The sequence below is a fragment of the Haliotis rubra genome, unplaced genomic scaffold, assembly GCF_003918875.1.
Source record: "Haliotis rubra isolate DU_JTF1 unplaced genomic scaffold, ASM391887v1 Scf898, whole genome shotgun sequence".
NCBI lineage: Eukaryota > Metazoa > Mollusca > Gastropoda > Lepetellida > Haliotidae > Haliotis > Haliotis rubra.
This window is the reverse complement of record NW_025767632.1, coordinates 276588-297513: the sequence shown is the minus strand read 5'-3', so window position 1 is coordinate 297513 and position 20926 is coordinate 276588. Positions and strand designations below refer to the sequence as shown.

Sequence of the window (20926 nt, the reverse complement as noted above, 5' to 3'; positions counted from 1 at the left end):
CTAGTCCGGATCTCATGAGTTATAAAATTTGTGTTGTCATATAATTTTAACAAAGTTAGGCACTTGCTCCATGCTTAGTGAATAGTGAGGGAATATAGGGACAGATTTTCTCAGTCTACTGAAGAGATGCTTGTCCACTTGTCATAACTGGGTCAAAAATTGGTGCCATGAATTGAGGTTCCACTGCTACAGACCTTGATCCATGTTAGTTGGTGTATTGTGTCTGCCATGGGGACAAGTTTTCTCAGAAATTACTTAAGTTTCATGAATGAAACTATGCAAGCTTATCTTTGAGCTACTTATCAAAACAGGGGTAAAAAATGTATGGTTTTAGCTTTTGTGCATCCTGACTCCAAAGGGTCAAGTTTCCTTAACTTCCATATCATTCACTACAGTATGAAAAACCACAATTCTAATGTGCTTTGTGGTGGGGTTGAACTCTGACCTGATGAAAACGTAAGTGACATTTTGAGTATCTGCTATGCTGTATATATATCATTATGTTATTTGATCATCTTTACTCTTTAAGTAAGTGAGTTAAATGATGACAAAGGCCTATTTTCCCATTGTGCCAAAGTAAGCTGGAATTTCCGGACTCAATCGAATTTCCACCACTAGAGTAATGTCCCTTCTGTGCCAATCCTATCGACCTATCAGGTTCAGCGTTTCATGTCACTTGCATCTGTGCCTTGTCGAGATGATGTTATCAATAGTCAAGATTTTTTTGTAATAGAGCAAGTCATACCTAATGAAGTGCATTAATACTTGTAAACAAAATAATGAAACATGGACCCTATTGAAAATATTTGCCGATGTAAAGATGTAGGTGAAGTTGTACTTTCCTGCTCCTGTCTCTTCATGTGTTATATTCATAGATGTGTCCATTCAGAGATGTTTGATTGAAGATCAATAGGGACTCTTTTGTTATTTATCACACACTTTTGATTTTGATCACACACAGTAATTAATTGTGATATGACTAGTATATATGTTCCACTTCATGTTCCACTATTTGTATTTGAGTAGACCTTTTATACCTTGTTTAGTGCAACAAGATGGCCATAGTCTCAATTGTGATTTCTCTCAACAGAAAGACCCAGCACCTACGCCAGTTCCACCTCCTGTTTCCAACCAACTTCCAAAGATTGATGAACTCATGAAACCTATGTTGGCCGGTGTCAAGCTGAGCAACTCACTGCCACAACTCAAGGATGACCTTTCCAGTAAGCTGAAGGACCTCCTTAGTAAGCACAAGACTCCAAGGCTAGAGGAACTTTTTGGACCTGACAAGACACTCCCATTATTTGGTCTCCCCAACCAGGACAAAGCACAAGTGTTGACCAATAAGATTTTATTGAAACGTCAGAAGAAAGATTATGTACCTGATGACCTTCATCCTCTGCTGGAGCATATTGGGACTGGATTACTGGGAGCGTTTAAACATGCAGTTGGAGGAGACGACCACGACTTTCAGAAACATGGGGAGACAAAGCCTCTGATTGGAGGAGATGACCATGACTTTCAGAAACATGGGGAGACGAAGCCTCTGATTGGAGGAGATGACCATGACTTTCAGAAACATGGGGAGACGAAGCCTCTGATTGGAGGAGATGACCACGACTTTCAGAAACATGGGGAGACGAAGCCTCTGATTGGAGGAGATGACCATGACTTTCAGAAACATGGGGAGACGAAGCCTCTGATTGGAGGAGACGACCATGACTTTCAGAAACATGGGGAGGAAGCCTCTGATTGGAGGGCAACTTTCTAGGAGGAGATGGTCATGACCTCTGTCATGGAGGACACTTCAAGGACTTCATGATCAAACATGGAAAGGTCTACAATACTGAAGACGGTAGGGATCAATCTCTTTAGATGTAAAAGCATTAAATAGTGCATTAGAAGGCAGAAATATATTCAGAAGAGTGGTTGTGTTCAGCCATCGTTTTGTCTGGCCAAGACTCGGTTATTTACACACTGCAGTGATATAACAGGAATACAGCTGTACATGATGACAGCAGAAAAGAGATGTTTTAGAAACTAAAATTAAACAAAGCTCTGTTATTTTTCATTCAGCCCTACCAAATCATGTGTATATGGTAAACGTCTTTGGTTACTTGTTTCTCCTCATTATGTCTTTTCTTTCAACTGTTAGATACTCAGATGTATTTGATTTTTTATTAATATTTCAGAGGAGGCCAAGAGATTTGCCATCTTCTGTGACAACATGAAAATTGCTCGTAAGCTGAATGAGACTGAATTAGGAACAGCAGTATATGGTGCTACCAAATTTGCAGACCTTACACGTAAGAATCAGTTCCATCCAAATTGATTATTAAAATGTGTGTGCACTATGGTAACAAAGGTCCAGAGAACCTAAAGAGCGATAGGAGAGACTCTGGGAGCCAAGCCCAAGACTTGACTGAGTGTGTTTCCTTTGGTCTAAAAAGCTAGGATTGATTGCTTTCATATATGCTGGTTTCTTGCGCAACAACATGATCTTTTATTGATATAGCTGGAATATTGCTGACAAACCATATTCAGTTTAGTACAGTATTTATGTTGTATTACTGGCAAACAAGGATAAGTTAAGCACAGACCTGACAATTGGTCCGTATTAGCATGTATGAGTTCCGCACACTGGCGCTTGCCATTGTGAGCGAAGGGGTCCCAGGTTGTCCGACTTGCTACACCGACCACATGAGAGTCTTCTGAGCAAGGTGTGAGCAGCTACGCACGGAATCAATTTCATCATCATGCACTGCACATCCAGTAGCCTACACCTGCTCTACCTTTCACAAACCAAATGAGTTTGCTCATTGCCGTGCACTGCCTACTTCTTGTAAATGCGTTCTCTGTGCTGGTCCAACTTATCCTTGTTTTCCAGTAGTATGCATTATATCTTCTGTATTATCCACCATTGGCAGAGGAGGAATTCAAACAGAAGTACCTAAGCAAGACAACATGGAACAAGATGACCAACCATGGAGCGTCTATTATGAACAAAGCCAAAATCCCCAGTGGTACTGCCCCCAAGGCCTTTGACTGGAGAGATAAAGGTGCTGTTACACCTGTAAAGAACCAGGTAATTCTTTCCTCATCTCAGGTAGGACATCACCTAGGAGTAAAATTGAGGATAGGACATACCCACCATAAGTCTTCAGGATGAAAACAATCTTGTGTTGATTGTACCGAATCTCTTTGGATTCTTGTGTCATTTGGGAAGAGTATTGCGCCAACAGCACTGAACAACGGGACAGAAATTAACTTGAAACAAATCATACAAAAAATATGACAATTACCAGTCAACAGGTAGGACTTACTTCTATTTATCTGTGTAACATTCAGATGTAACAAATCTCAGCATGTTCCAGACTATCATATTTGTAATTTGGGCACAGAACACTGACTCACTCACTCCAAATGATACGGGTAATGATCATGGAAAATATCTTATTACATGTTCGTAAGTTATGAACATTTTGACAGGTGAGTTAGTGAGTTTAGTTTTACGCCGCACTTAGCAATATTCCAACTATATGGCGGCGGTCTGTAAATAGTCAAGTCTGGACCAGACAATCCAGTGATCAACAAAACAGCATATTAGTGATCACTGTTATCTGTCTTTCATCAAATCAATTCTGAAATGTTGCCAATAAACCTACAATAGGGTGGTATGTTTTGGAAAATATGTTTAACAGCTTTTTAGATAAATTTGTCAAAATGTTTCGCAAAGGCGGGTCATGAGATGCCTGTTACTTTCTGTCAAAATACATCTTCATAAACAGGAGAATATGGGAAGTAAGAATTAATTTACACTTTAGAATGGCTATTACATCCTTTCTCGTGATCTCTTAATCGTTTCTTAGAATTTGTGATACTGTCAAAATGTATATGGTTAAAGTGTGGATCTTTTCATTGTAGATGTTTGGTTCACCATTAACAAAACATCATAAAGTTATAGTGTCCTTATCCTCAGCAAGCTCTCTCCAAGTGACCTTTGTAATAATAACCTAGCGCAAGGCATAGCGGAGTTTTCTCCCCAACCTCTCTGTCATCATTTGATGTCATAGAGAAGCATAATTGTTTTGTCCTGTAACATAACCGCAATGTTCACTTTTCAGATCTTATGAAAATGTGAGTAAATAAACTAGGCATCCAGGGGGTTAAGAGAAGTTTCACATGTCACAAATGTTTTTCTGTTTTCACATGTTGGAAAGAGTTGTTGTGTTTTGTCTTCAGGGACAGTGTGGGTCCTGCTGGGCTTTCTCCACCACTGGCAACATCGAGGGACAATGGAAGATCAAGAAAGGACAGCTCATATCCCTCTCAGAACAAGGTAACAGGGTGATGGAATGGTGGAGCTTCACACAATTTCAGAAACTGAATAGGGCCGCTGTAACCTTACATACAAACACACAGGCAGACTGTAGGCCACCATGCTCTTATTGTTTGGGCTTTGAGGAGTTAGACAGTATCATACAGTTGAAGGGGGCACTGGGGTAGCCTAGTGGTTAAAGCGTTCACTTGTCACACCCCGGTTCGATTCCCAACGTGGGTATACTGTGTGAAGCCCATGCCTGGTGTCCCCTGCTACGACTCACTCTCACTCACTATGACATGACAACAGTTCCAGTTGAACTACAGTAGAGATTTGTTATTGGGTGGCCATGGCTATGAACCTGATTGTCCCTTTGTTTGCAGAGCTGGTTGACTGTGACAAGCTGGACGAGGGATGTAATGGTGGACTACCTTCTAATGCCTACATGTCTATCATGAAACTGGGTAAGTGGTTAACTTTCAATATAACCCTGAAGTGTGCTTCTCGCTATATATTAAGCATCTCTTGTTTTCCCGGAATAACTGCATTTGAGGTTTTTGTTTGCTGTCAGGTTTTACTTTTTGTAAGTAACGACTCTTCCCATGTTTTACTTTTTGTAAGTAAGATCTCTTCCCAGGTTTTACTTTATGTAATTAATTTTTCTATATGAACATCAACATTCAAATGATATATGAGTGTTTGAAATCAATTGAAAAATATTGTCCAAGATCAATTTCAAAGTGCAAATGTTTTCTCAAGCAGGATTAGAACCGCAGCTATCAGGTTAATAAGCGGACACTCTACCTCACAGCCACTGAGCCAACGAAGACGTAGGGGTTGAATTATCTATTAATAGATACTGTCATTAAATTGATTTTACTTGCGTTTCAGTTATTGTTATGTTGCTTCATTATAATTATCCATCATTGACGGTTTATATGTTAGGGAAAACACTTCCCCTCGGTTTTGGTAGAGAATGTAAAACCTTGGGAGGAGGGAAATACCTCCTCCCTCCTGAAGATGGTAAGCCAATGCTAAAACCAAGACCCGTGAAGGTCCAGATGAGAATATTGGTGTTAAGTAACCCATGCTTGTCGTAAGAGGTGACTGAGGAGGGAAATTTCTCCTCCCTCAGTTTAACATTCTCTACCAAAACCTTGGGGCGTGTTTTCTCCTATACTTCAAATTGAGAGTAGAATTGGGTTTCTGTTAGAAAGTGATGTCTTCAGTGTTGGTATTATTTTCTTTGTGCAACAAAATGTCTAGCTCAAGTATAGACGACTTAGGAAAGGTGTATGGTACGATCATCTCTTACAAAGTGTTGATAAACTGGAACAGCTGAAAGAAGCATTGTGGATACAGTTTGTATTATTCCAACCTAGGTGGCCTTGAGACAGAGGGTGATTACAAGTATGAAGCTGAAGATGAGAAATGTGCCTTCAACCGATCTGAAGTTGAAGTCAAGATCAATGGTGCTGTCAACATCTCCAGCAATGAAGATGGTAAGCCAATGCTAAAACCAAGACCCGTGAAGGTCCGGTTTAGAATATTGGTCAGTAACCCATGCTTGTCGTAAGAGGCGACTAACAGGATCGCGTGGTCAGGATCGCTGACTTGATTGACAGATGTCATCGGTTCCCAATTGCGCAGATTGATGCTCATGCTGTTGATCACTGGATTGTCTGGTCCAGACTGGATTACTTACAGACCGCCGCCATATAGCTGGAATATTGCTGAGTGCAGCGTAAAACTAAACTCACTCACTCACTCACTCACTCACTCACTCACTCACTCACTCACTCACTCGCTAAAACCAAATATAGGCAGATTTAGAGGTTGTGCCATGTATGCTCTTTTCTGTGTCCTGAATATTTGGCTGTTTGAAACCAAGCTGGGGATCTAGTTCAGCTGATTCATCAGATTTTGCACTTGTGAAAAACTGTGTCTGTAAAGGTCACTTTATAACCTCCAAATCAGTGGCCATGTCACTGGATAATCAACTTATCAATGTCAGATCATTGAAGCTGATGCTTGTCTTGAGCAAACCATGCTTGTTATAAGAGAGCACTATGTTTGTCGTAAGAGGCGGCTAACAGGATCAGGTGGCCAGGCTCACAGACCTGGTTCATGTATGTTACATGTATCATATCAATTGTGTTGATCAATCTAACTATGTTCATCACGGAATTATCTGGTTCAAACTTGATCATTTAGAAACAGCTGTCATATATTTGTTATATCACAGAGTACAGTATTTTACAACCAACAAAGCAGCGAACATCAATGTCATTAGTACCCCATGTTTGTTACAAGAGCAGGAGGTGCGGTGGGGTAGCCTAGTGGTTAAAGCATTCGTTCATCATGCTGAAGACCCAGGTTCGATTCCCCACATGGGTACAATGTGTGAAGAACGTTTCTGGTGTCCTCCGCTGTGATATTGCTGGAATATTGCTGGAATATTGCTAAAGGCGGCATAATACAAAATTCACTCACTCACTACAAGAGCAGGTTAAATCCGTATGCATAAAGATAGGACCAAATGTCCAGTGTGAATTATTATACTCTGATGCTGTATGTTGACCATAAAAGGAAGCACTATGCACAGTTTGTTTGGAATTTGTTTCAAGAGGCACATGCTGAAACAAGTGCTCAGGTGCTACTCCCCTTGATTTCCATATGAATGGCTATCAGTATTCATAGCATGTGACGGGGCGGTGGGGTAGCCTAGTGGTTAAAGCGTTTGCTCGTCACGCCGAAGGCCCGGGGTTTGATTCCCCACAGTCAGTCAGTCCTAGCATGTGACACCCGTGAAAAATCCATGCTTGTCGTAGAGGCGACTAATGGGATTTGATGGTCAGGCTCAATGACTTGGTTGCTCATACTGTTGATCACTGGATTGTCTGGTCCAGACTTGATTATTTACAGACCACCGCCATCTAGCGGGAATATTGCTGAGTTCTGTGTTAATCAATCAATCAATCAATCTTCCAATCTAGCCTGTGTGGTGTGGGTTATCCTGAATATTACCCTGGATATATATGTTATATTGTTACAGACATGGCTTCATGGCTGGCTCAAAATGGACCCATCTCCATCGGAATCAATGCAAATGCTATGCAGGTAAAGACAAGATTGTTAAAACTTAGCAGGAAGAAAATAATGTTGTACTCAGATGCAACAATATTTGTCATGTTTAACTTTCATTTGAAACACCTTGGTGTTTCCAGTGTCGCTGACCAATTGTCATTAGAAAATTTGGGGCGGTGGGGTAGCCTAGTGGTTAAAGCGCTGGCTCGTCACACCAAAGACCCGGGTTCGATTCCCCACATGGGCACAATGTGTTAAGCCCATTTCTGGTGTCCCCCGCCGTGATATTGCTGGAATATTGCTAAAAGCGGCGTAAAACTAAACTCAGTCAGTCAGTCAGTCATTAGAAAATTTAGATAGTCACAGGTTATTCTGTAACAAACCACTTCCTGTAAATGTAGTATATTTGATTGGACAACTGGATCTGATAGTGACAACACAGTGCCTTTAGTGAATACAAACATATGTTTCAGTTCTACTTCGGAGGAATCTCTCATCCCTGGGAAATCTTCTGCAACCCCACGTCCCTCGACCATGGTGTCCTCATTGTGGGATATGGTGTTGGTCAGTATACATGTCTATATGAACCGTAACCTCATAGTACCAGTTCCACAAGTTTGGATCTCTGCCAATTAGATGTAATATGATAAATATATAAAATATTGGAAAGTAGTACTTTTGAGGTGTTAGGATCTAAAACAATGCCAGATAGACATGCATCGCTTTGTTAAGTAATATGTTAACATTGATGTATGTGTTAAGAAACAAAAGTACAGATGAAGATCATCATCAATAAGGTTTTGTTTGTCAGAATGTAGCCTTGTGTATGGAAGGTTTGAGATGTGAGCTGGTTGTTCTGTGTTTTGATGTTTGAAGCGTGAGCTGGTTGTACTGTCTTTTAATGTTTGAGATTTGAGCTTGTTGTACTGTGTTCTGATGTTTGGGATGTGAGCAGGTTGTACTTTGTTTCAATGTTTGAGATGTGAGCGGTTTGTTCCGTGTTCTGATGTTTGAGATGTGAGCTGGTTGTACTGTGCTTCAATGTTTGAGATGTGAGCATGTTGTACTGTGTTTCAATGTTTGAGATGTGAGCAGGTTGTACTGTGTTTCAATGTTTGAGATGTGAGAAGGTTGTACTGTCTTTTAATGTTTGAGATTTGAGCTTGTACTGTGTTCTGATGTTTGAGATGTGAGCAGGTTGTACTTTGTTTCAATGTTTGAGATGTGAGCGGTTTGTTCTGTGTGAGATGTGAGCTGGTGGTACTGTGTTTCAATGTTTGAGATGTGAGCAGGTTGTACTGTGTTTCAATGTTTGAGACGTGAGCAGGTTGTACTGTGCTTCAATGTTTGAGATGTGAGCAGGTTGTACTGTGAGCAGGTTGTACTGTGTTTCAATGTTTGAGACGTGAGCAGGTTGTACTGTGTTTCAATGTTTGAGATGTGAGCAGGTTGTATTGTGTTTCAATGTTTGAGATGTGAGCAGGTTGTACTGTGCTTCAGTGTTTGAGACGTGAGCAGGTTGTACTGTGTTTCAATGTTTGAGATGTGAGCAGGTTGTACTGTGTTTCAATTTTTGAGATGTGAGCTAGTTGTACTGTGTTCCACGTTTAAGATGCGAGCAGGTTGTACTGTGTTTCAATGTTTAAGATGTGAGCAGGTTGTACTGTGTTTCAATGTTTAAGATGTGAGCAGGTTGTACTGTGTTCCACGTTTAAGATGTGAGCAGGTTGTACTGTGTTTCAATGTTTAAGATGTGAGCAGGTTGTACTGTGTTTCAATGTTTGAGATGTGAGGTGGTTCTACTGTGTTTCGATGTTTGAGATGTGAGCAGGTGTTTCAGTGTTTGAGATTTGAGCAGGTGTTTCAATGTTACAGAGGGTAGTGAACCATACTGGATCGTGAAGAACAGCTGGGGCCCAGACTGGGGAGAGAAGGTACGGCTTTGTCCTATAGTATAGCAAGCCATTCTGAACTAACACATCTCATCACAAATATCTACACTGCCTGTTGCAAATTAAATCTTTCTAAGATAAGAAAATCGCGACGGACAAGGGGTTAGAAGGTATTTTATCTTTGTTTCATACTTACGGTGTGCTACACATTGCTCTATTATAGCAATAATGATATGACCACTTATATAGCACTACTCCACGCCACACAGGCATGCTCTAGCCGCATACAGCTTAATGGACATTATTACCCGGATAACCCAAGCTGCTTGTGAGACGCTAGAAGGTTAGTAGTCATATGACATCCTACCGGGTACCCATTTTCTCCTGGGTGAACAGAGGCAGTTTTGAATAAACTCACTTGCCAAAGGTGATACCACATTGTGTGCTTTGTTGAGGGGCAGGACAAAAGTCCTAAAACAACTCTCTGTGAACGTTACTTAACTTCAACTGATTTGTGACCTGGGATCTGTGTGCACGCACGCATGCACACACACATTATAAGTGAATCCTATGTTGTTTTTTAGATAATGACCCTAGTGTTACCAACCCTGTGATACTGTTTATTTCTTCCAGGGGTACTACCTTGTGTACCGAGGCGGTGGCGTGTGCGGACTCAACACAATGTGCACATCTGCTGTAGTCAACTAAAGATGCCTCACCTCTAGCTGCAGATCTGCGATATTTGCACCACAACACACAGAATAAAATGGAAAACATGTTGGAAATACTGTAATTTGGAAAATATGATTCTCACTGAAAAGGGCACATATATAGATCTGAATGTTAAAAGCAGATCTGAATTTCAAAAAGCAATTACCTTGCAATATTCTGTTTGTTGAGGTGTGAAACTTGTATATATTGTATTGTAACATTTTGTAGCATACATGAGCCTCACATGGGGATGTGATATGTTGTGATATGTTTGGAGGTAAATCATACTTTTTGCATCCTTTAGAAACAGATATACTGGTAAATGAACAATGCTGAATCTCTCTAAATTAAGGCACCTTTCATTATGATTGACAATTTAGCTTACATTGTGTGCAATGACCATGGTTTCCAAAAACTTTATATGCCTGATATTAATATTTTATTTTACACAGACGATTGAATAATATTTGAGGAGGAATATTATCTTTACAGCAAAATGCACGATTATATATATTGCTCATATATACAGTGAGATTGTACATTATATAACAAGTTTTATGGATAACAACTTCTTTATTTTCGTGAGTGCGACGTTTCGATACAGATTCTTGTACCGTTGTCAAGCAAGAGTGATACATGAAGTGTAGGAGCTGCATATATATACTGTATATAACAATGAAACAACATAATAGACAAGGGAAACAACATAATTGCCATGATTGGCTAAGCAGTAAGCTGATGAAGCCAGTAAGTACATAAAGGATAGTGAGAGGAAGCCAGAGATGTAGTTACAATGAGATGTTTATACAATGGATGCGATGTTTATACAATAGACTGGGCTTGGTGGAGGAGTGGATCATAAGCAGATGGAATGAAGTATCCTTGGTCACGGTTGATGGTAGGCTTGTGCGTTTGATGTGAATGGCTTCTGTGAGCTTGCGTTTAGTGAAGTCCGTTTGGTTGTTGGCGAGAATGGTAATGTCGGACCACTCTATTTGATGATTGGGGTTGGCTTTGATGTGGTCAGAGATAGCTGATTTGGTGTCGGAATTAGCAACAGAGGTGCGATGTTCTTTGACTCGGGTGTTGATGGGTCGGGATGTTTCACCTATGTAGCATTGTCCACAATCACAGTCTATTTTGTAAATAACACATTTCGGGTTGTTGTTGTTGACGGTGGGTTGTTTTCTTCCGTTGGCATGGAGGAGGTTGTTGAGGCTGGAGGACGCTGAGAAGGTAGTGTCTATTCCTGCCTGTTGTTTCAGGAGTCGGCTGATTTGGTGTGATGGTTTACCAATGTAGGGAATGGATATCTTGATGGGGGCTGATTCTAGTTTAGACCTTTTGGCAGGAGGTGAAAGCGTTGCTTCCGATGGTTCTGTTGACTATTTCATGTTGTCATCTCTACATTGACCAGAAGAGCCAAAAACATCTGCTCAACAAACCTACAGGAAGAAATTGAACACCTGAGGAAAGTCTTTGTGGAACGCAACCACTACCCACCTGAAATAGTCAACAGAACCATCGAAGCAACGCTTTCACCTCCTGCCAAAAGGTCTAAACTAGAATCAGCCCCCATCAAGATATCCATTCCCTACATTGGTAAACCATCACACCAAATCAGCCGACTCCTGAAACAACAGGCAGGAATAGACACTACCTTCTCAGCGTCCTCCAGCCTCAACAACCTCCTCCATGCCAACGGAAGAAAACAACCCACCGTCAACAACAACAACCCGAAATGTGTTATTTACAAAATAGACTGTGATTGTGGACAATGCTACATAGGTGAAACATCCCGACCCATCAACACCCGAGTCAAAGAACATCGCACCTCTGTTGCTAATTCCGACACCAAATCAGCTATCTCTGACCACATCAAAGCCAACCCCAATCATCAAATAGAGTGGTCCGACATTACCATTCTCGCCAACAACCAAACGGACTTCACTAAACGCAAGCTCACAGAAGCCATTCACATCAAACGGCACAAGCCTACCATCAACCGTGACCAAGGATACTTCATTCCATCTGCTTATGATCCACTCCTCCACCAAGCCCAGTCTATTGTATAAACATCGCATCCATTGTATAAACATCTCATTGTAACTACATCTCTGGCTTCCTCTCACTATCCTTTATGTACTTACTGGCTTCATCAGCTTACTGCTTAGCCAATCATGGCAATTATGTTGTTTCCCTTGTCTATTATGTTGTTTCATTGTTATATACAGTATATATGTAACCGGGGACGTGAATGGGAATACTGAGGACCAGACACTGATTACGGGTTGTGAGATCTATTCTTTATTGACAGACACCCTGAAACACATGTTTACAAAATAAGTGCCAAGTTAAGGGCAAACATGTAAATATAGATAAATATATACAATCATTGAATCTCTTATATCATTTCTAACATTAGAAATGAGTGTAATATCAATTAATGTCAACAGGTGCACATTATATAATGTTGTTGTGGTAATAGGTACATAGCCATTAACACGTTGACTGAACCACCAAGAACGGTAACTCCTTGGTATTAGAATAACGTTTCAAATACGTCGTACCAACGTACACATTATGGTGAACGTGTTTGTACATAATACATAAAATCCATCAACTATGTGAATAACATAATAACTTTATACATATGACACAATGATAACGTTCATACCCTGTGCGTGACACTGGGGTGTAGAAGAGCCACGCCTCCAAGAGGAATATACTGCTGCTACAAGAACAAGCAAACCAAAGTCTCAATATTCTAAATATGTATGTATACAAATCACAACAATCAATAGCTATGGTTCGGTACTGACGTAACTATGTGTAAGCCACATTAGGTCATACCCAAAATCAATCACACATTCAATCATTCTGCATCGTAAGTACAATGCAAACAAGTGCGCTATGGTTATAATGCACAATAAATAACCTATGCATAAACATCATTCAAATAAACAAAGTATCATAGTTTTAAGCATGATCGTTATTTACTATATCACTGCAAGATTGTCTACTTACCTTGGCATAATATTTACAATTGCACAAATATACTTTAACCTATTTTATTATCATGAAGAACATTTAATTAGCACTAATAACATTGTTATTTAGTACAACATATATAAAATACTTGAAATATTGTTCCTACCTTTAGATCGGACGTGTTAGTTGTTTTATGCTCTGAACTGCGATCGGATTGAAGTGAAGTGCAATGGCTGACGTGCAAGTAATGTTTAGTGTTTTAAAAGAACCAATCAACACAAGGGGCCAAGCAAGTCAAAGGGCACAACACAAGCGATGACACAATCTCTTGACACCCCTTATACCCGTAATGGACTAGGCAAGATCTAAAAATAACCATAGACTAACGCTTAAAAATGATACTGCTTGCGTTAAAACTATAAACAATGACAACTTCAAACGAACCAAACCTTACATGACTTCATACCTGCCACACACTTCCCCTCCCCAACAAATGATGTCCCCATCATTATAATTTACCAGTGACAACACCCAGAATAGCCTCAGTTAGCTTCTCTGGCTGGTGAGCAAACATTGCCCCAGAGGCAAGAGAATTGAGATAATCCGCTCTCACCAACCAGTCTGGTGTAGCTACCGCAGAGAGAACATACTCCCCACTCCGCATCCATCTCGGTTGAACTCGGGTTCGGCCTGAGCGTCGTGGAACTGGAGTTGGCATTTCCCTTTCTGCTGGCTGATTATTCTCTTCATCAGATACTTCATTTCTGAAATCGCCACCTGCAGCTGATGTCTGATCCGGCTGACCAGTATCTTCAGACGTTACTTCCTCCCTCTCATCATGGACAGCACTAGCTTCATCATTTCCTACCCTCGCTGTCTGTACTTCAGCTGGCCCATCCACTGATGAATCAGTGAACACTGGAGCATGATATGAATAGGAGTAAATGTCCGAGTCTTGTCCATCTGAAGAACTTTCATCATCCTTGTGCGATATCTCTGATGTGGCTTTCAGGGATGTTGATGATCTTTTCCCGGGGTGTTGGGATCACTTGTCTGGGCGTTGGGGTTACTCGTCTTGGTGTTGGAACAGGTGGTTCCAAGTTAGGAATGTAGCCAACAGGCAACAGAAGATTTCGATGAAGTGTCTTCTTCCTTCCCTCGCAATTTTCTTGCACAACTGTGAAAACAGGAATAGATGGATTAGGTTGATTCACAACAATATACACGTCATCTTCCCATTTGTTAGCCAGCTTGTGTCGTCCCGCAAAGGCTACAATTTTTACAAGGACTCTATCTCCGACCTCGAGTGTTGCAGCACGAGCTCTTTGATCGTAATTTGATTTCTGTTTGGACTGAGCCTTCTTTGCTGATGCAGATGCCAATTCATATGCTTGCTTCAAACGTTCCCTGAGGGACTTGGTGTATTCAGAAATAGATCTGGATTTTCCTGGCTCTATGTCCAATCCAAAAGCCAAATCGACAGGTAATCTAGGGAGTCTTCCGAACATCAAAAGAATGGAGATGCTGATGTTGTCTCATGTCTTACACAATTGTAGGCATGTACCAAGGGACCTATATGGGCTTTCCAATTCCTTTTCTGGTCGGGATCCAGAGTGCCTAGCATGTTACAGAGTGTTCGATTGAAGCGCTCGCACATACCATTGCCCATGGGATGGTACGGCGTGGTTTGGGACTTCTCAATTTTCAACAGTTGGCACAGTTCCTGCATCACTTTACCAGTGAAATTAGCTCCTTGATCTGAATGTATCCTCCTTGGTAGTCCATAGTGAATGACAAAATTTGTGAAGAAAGTTTCAGCAGTTGTTTTGGCTGACATGTTTCTTGCTGGATATGCTTGGGCATATCTGGTAAAGTGATCAGTTACAACTAGAACATGCTCCAATCCACCTTTTGATGGTTCCAACGTCAAGAAATCCATACATACAAGTTCCAAAGGTGCTGATGTCTGGATGTTTACCATTGGAGCTCGGCTTGTTGGTGTTTTCCTTCGAAGACAGCGTTCACAATTTTGCAAGTGTGCTTCAACATCATTTGACATCGCAGGCCAGTAGAATCTATCCCTCAAAAGTGCTAAAGTTCTATCTCTACCTGGATGTCCAACGTTGTCATGTAAACTGCGCAGTGCTGCAGTGCGACATTTCATCGGTAGAACCAACTGTTCTCGGTCTTCTCCATCTACAGTGGTAATTCTATAGAGAACTCCCCTCTTCATTTGGAATTGGATAAAGCATTTCAATAATGATTTCACTTCAGGATCATTGATGTACTGCATCCTATTTGGAGATGTGCCATTTCTCAAGTGTTCTAGGATTATCCGAAGAGATGAATCTTTGGCTTGAGCTCTCCTCCATTCCCTTGCATTCAGCTCGCACTGATCATCCTCAAGCTCCGTATCCTCTTCAATTGTATTCATAGAGAAGCACAGACTTTCAACCAAACTTGAGACATGGATGGTATCACAAATGGCTCTCACAGATTCCTGAGATATTTGCTCATCTTCAACATAATCCTGATGATCTGGTAAGCGAGATAATGCGTCCGCATCAATATTAGCCTTTCCTGGACGGTACTTGATACTGAAGTTGTAGTTTGCTAGTGCAGCCAACCACCTATGCCCAGTTGCATCGAGTCGAGCACTGGTAAGTACATAGGTTAAAGGGTTGTTATCAGTGAACACAACAAAATCATGCCCATACAAATAGTCATGGAACTTTTCTGAGATGGACCATTTCAAACACAAAAACTCAAGTTTATGTGCTGAATAGTTCCTCTCAGAACGTCCTAATGCTCTACTTGCATAGGCAATGACACGCAGATTGCCATTCTGGAGCTGATACAACACTGCACCCAACCCATGTGTACTTGCATCAGTATGGAGTTCAAAGGGTTGTGAATAGTCTGCATAGCCTAGTACAGGAGGGGAACACAGGCGGTGCTTTAACTCACTGAATGCTTCTTCCTGTTTTGGGCCCCAGATCCAGTCTTGATCCTTGGATGGTTGTCTAGATTTCTTCGAAGCAGATTTGGGCATAAGCTCAGAGAGAGGCCTTGAAATCTTTGAAAAGTCCTTGATGAATTTGCGATAGTAACCTCCAAATCCAAGAAATCTTCTGACTTCCTCTGGATTAGAAGGTGTTGGCCAATGTCTTATCTTGTCAATCTTGTCCGGATCAGCTTCAATCCCAGCTTCAGATACGATATACCCTACATATCGAACCTTTCGCTTAAAAAATTTACATTTCTTTGGGGCAAGCTTTAAGCCACATTCTTTGAGACGACGAAAAACAAGTTGTAGCCTCTCAAGGTGTTCCTCATAGGTCCTGGAAAATATGATAAGGTCATCGAGGTAGATGAGGCATATTTTGAGATGGAGACCCTCTAGGCATTCTTCCATGAGTCGCTGATAGGTAGCCGGTGCGTTTGATAATCCAAATGGCATTCTGTTGTATTCAAAGAACCCGAGCGGTCCAATGGTAAATGCTGTACGAGACTTGTGGTCTTCCTCGATTTCAACTTGGTGGTACCCGCTCTTCATATCTAGTACTGAAAAGTACTTCATACCACCAAGACAATCCAATAGCTCTTCAATCCTCGGCAAAGCGTATGAGTCCTTGATGGTACGCTTATTCAGCTGGCGATAATCAACACACATCCTTAGTCGACCGTCCGTTTGCGAACCAGTACAATGTTGGAAGCCCAAGGGCTGTGCGATTTCCTAATAACCCCAGCAGATAAGAGCTGTTGTAGGTGACTGCGAACTTCCTCATACATAGCAGGAGGTATGCGCCGATGCCGCTGTTTGAATGGTCTATTATCCGTGAGTTCTATTCGATGATGAACCATTGAAGATTGTCCAATATCCTCCTCATTCTTTGAAAATATATCCTGAAATCTCATGATCATATCCAGTCCATGTTTAATCTCCTCCTCTGATAATCCTTCCTTATCAATATCTATCTGATCCAATAACACATCTGCTTCAACAGGTAGGCATTTGGGTGAATCATGTATGGTTACTGGTTGAAGTTCACAGAGAAGAGCCTTTGGAGGTATACATAAGGTCTGCGTGGTCACATTTGAGATGTGTACATTTACAATCTCTGGCCTTGAACTATTGTAAGTGATGAGTGTTGGAGCAACATCAATATCTGCCGGTAGCGATGACCTGTGGGTAGGCTGAAGAAGTGCACAAATTCCTGGCGATGTCAATCCCTTCGTGATCCGACCCTTTATGATAACATTACTATTTGGAGGAATGATCATATTCTGAGTCTCAGTGCTCCTGACTAAACCAAGACGCCATCCATTGCGTACTAACTCTTTCTCTCTGAGTGCAATGCTTCTGTAGGCCAAGTACCAAGGTGTATGTAAATCTGCCCTCTGTAGGAATTTTGGTCCATGGAGTTGCCTACATTCATCCAAAAGACATTGCAAAACATTGGTACCCAGCAAGGCAGGGACACGTGCATTATACCTTGTTTCAGGAACAATCAAGAGTAGACTGGAGACAGGATTTTGAGGGCTGATACCTCCACCTGTAAGGATAATATTAACTTGTATATATCCCTGATATGGAAGTGACTGACCACCAGCACATTCGATGTCCAAAATATCTCCAATGGGTTCAAGCGCAATGTGCTGCAGATGAGATTTGTAAAAAGGTCTCAGAGACAATTGACACAGTAGCTCCTGTGTCCACTAATGCTTGTACGGGCACTCCTTCAATTACAATCTCAACTTCATTACTGTTGCCAACTAATCCATCTGGTACTGTAGGGCGTGATGAACAACCTAAGGGCAGCCCCTTCCCATAGGCCTGGGCCAGTTTAAAGGATGACGTAGGTGATCAAGTCTCACTCTGCATCCCCGAGCAATATGACCTGGGTAACCACACCTAAAACATCTAGGCAACTCTTCATTAGTGTTGTTCCACAGTGTCCCTCTCTCTGGTGGAGAGACATATCCAGTTGTTCCTTGTGTTGAATAAGGATGCATCCCTGATGCTTGTAGGTCAGTTCCATATGGCTGTTCATTGGTGACATCAAAACCTGGATGTGTAGAAAGAAATGGCTTGGATTGTGAACCAGTGTATGCTGGAGATTTTCCTTTGCCTCCACTTGATACTTTTCTCTCAGGTCTGTGGGGATGATTGACTCTGGGGTTTGAGAAACTGGGGTGTACTTGGGATGGCGGAGTTGAAACCTGGTGCTGGTAAACTTGACCCTGATGTTGGCACCTGAGCTCTGCAATCTCTGCTCTTATTTCCTTCACCATTTCCTTCAAGTCAAGAACTTCTTGCTTTGAAGCTGCCTCAGCACTATCTGAAGTGAAAGCCATTTTAGCTGTAGCTGACTTTTTTTTTTTTTTTTCTCTGCCGTGGGCTTGTTTCTGTTAAGGTCAAATTCCACTTCTCGCAGACAAAGACGTAGTTCATCGAAATTAGAAATGACCTCATATTTGTGCGCAGCCAAGCTTTTCAATCCAGGTTTGAGCCCATCCCACATTTTGCTCCGAAGCATCTCATCCTGTTCGTCCAAGGTTAAGTGGCTGCTCTGATATCTGATACATAAGGTTCTCAAGGCTGACATCCCCATGCCGACACATCCTCATCTTCCTTCTGAGATGCACCATAAAACTGTGACATAAGACTCTCCTTCCTCCTAAGTGTACCGAATGCACTCCTGATTTTAGCTAATATATCCTCTGTGCTTGCTTTATGGCCTAGTTTCATGGATATTAAAGCTGCTTCTCCTTTGAGAGATTTCCTGATAGCTTGTAAGACAACTTCACGTGTATGAGTCTTTGACTGTAGAGACAGTCAACTTCATATCTCCACAAATCATATGTAGTATCCTTGTCTGTCTCTCCACTAAATATGGGAAGCCTAGGAAGTGATGGTAACTTGTAGTTGAGCTTGTCCCAGGATCTGTGGGATCATTGTTCCCAGTAGGTATCTTGTGGGCTGTTCCTTCCTCCAGTTTAATCAAGGGGCCCTTCCTGTTGTGCCATTCCATGAATCCATTGTTTAAAGTCCTCCCCTGTGTCGACTTTGGGAGACATTCCCATCTTCTCAAACACTGTTAATGGAGACTTTTCAATCCATCCTTATCAAGCTCCATTGTTGTAGAGATATAGAGGGAAATGAACTAGAAGTTGACACAAAGTTGACACTGTGAGACGTGTAACTAAATATGCTTAACTTCATAATAAACCGATTGATCCCCACTGGATACCAAGCTGCACCGTCAAAGGCAAGTGAAATCCTGAACTAGTTCAATCAGGTATAATCAGAATACAAGAATGAATGGGTAATTGGCTAAGATATTTGGCCAAAGTATGAGTTGAAAAGAATGAGAAAAGAACAGAGTCCTATTGGAGTTGGTAACTAAGTTGTTTTGTTTCTTTAAAGAAACGTCATACAAGATTACCAGCAACAATAAACCTTCGAAACAATTATTCAAGCCCAAAACCTGAACAATAACTACACAACTAAGTAATGATTGACAGGTTATGCAATTTAGAGTTCGACAGGACAAACAAAGCGGGGAGTGTGAATTCAATCACCAGCATATCAGCATATACAACAGTCTACCTGCACGATAAACGGATAGATGGGGAAACATTGGAATTAGTAAACAGTATGGTTACAGTGCAGTGCAATCTAGTGCAGTGTAGATGTAAAGGCGTCACTGTGGTACAAGTATCACTGGGTTTAAGTCCCTAATTAAAGTTTATCTAAGTTTAGATGTCACCAGAATTAATCTATAGGGTAGGAGCTGAAAAGTAAAGATCACACTCTCACACTTACATGCGGACCTGAAATATGATCTGATGCTAGAAATAACTAATCAAGCAAAGCCAGTAATTGTACAAATAAAATATCTAAATTATACTGACTGAAATGATCTAAGTTAAAATTCAATGTGTGGATCCACAAACTAAACTAAACAGGTTGGTACCAACGGAGTCAAGAGAACACACACAAACTATGGCCGGCCCTTAACTAAAGGAATTGAATCAACACCCACTGCTTCATAATGTAGAAAGTACAATTGCTCTATGGCATATGATGGATGACAATAAGGTCTTTATTGTGGCAAGTACTTGGACAAAGTTAAAAGTAAATTCAAACCAAGAGGTATTGGGTCAGGTAAATATATCACATCAAGTAAGTCACGTGACGCACATAATGCACAGTTCAATAAAGTCAGAACTCATGAGCACACGCTTATGACACACAAGTCTCCAGACTCAGCTCAAGTCAGCTCAAGTCTCATATGTCCGAGGTAATCACAGAACAAGTCCCAGCACTGGTGTTACAATCAGTCCTGTAAATGAAACCTGTGCACTGACCGGTTCAACGAACAGCAAGATGCAGGCAATGCTTCATCCTTCTCAACCTGTGGTGGCTCTGTCATCAATAGTCTGCAAAGATCCTCACTGGGGGCTCCATTATGTAACCGGGACGTGAATGGGAATACTGAGGACCAGACACTGATTACGGGTTGTGAGATCTATTCTTTATTGACAGACACCCTGAAACACATGTTTACAAAATAAGTGCCAAGTTAAGGGCAAACATGTAAATATAGATAAATATATACAATCATTGAATCTCTTATATCATTTCTAACATTAGAAATGAGTGTAATATCAATTAATGTCAACAGGTGCACATTATATAATGTTGTTGTGGTAATAGGTACATAGCCATTAACACGTTGACTGAACCACCAAGAACAGTAACTCCTTGGTATTAGAATAACGTTTCAAATACGTCGTACCAACGTACACATTATGGTGAACGTGTTTGTACATAATACATAAAATCCATCAACTATGTGAATAACATAATAACTTTATACATATGACACAATGATAACGTTCATACCCTGTGCGTGAC

General features: G+C 41.1%; 1 protein-coding gene and 1 long non-coding RNA gene across 2 annotated transcripts in view; one reads left to right on the top strand and one right to left on the bottom strand.

The window, feature by feature from the left end:
- Positions 1-20926, top strand: part of LOC124263753 — a 67636-nt gene that overhangs the window by 21794 nt on the left and 24916 nt on the right. Inside the window, 1 exon segment of the mRNA XM_046698460.1 lies at positions 1091-1741. Coding sequence (XP_046554416.1) covers positions 1091-1741 — 651 coding nt within the window.
- LOC124263758 lies at positions 12296-13506 on the bottom strand. The gene is made up of 2 exons (XR_006894930.1): positions 13169-13506; positions 12296-12333 (listed from the first exon to the last, which is right to left on the bottom strand). It is a non-coding gene; the product is annotated as an uncharacterized LOC124263758 (long non-coding RNA).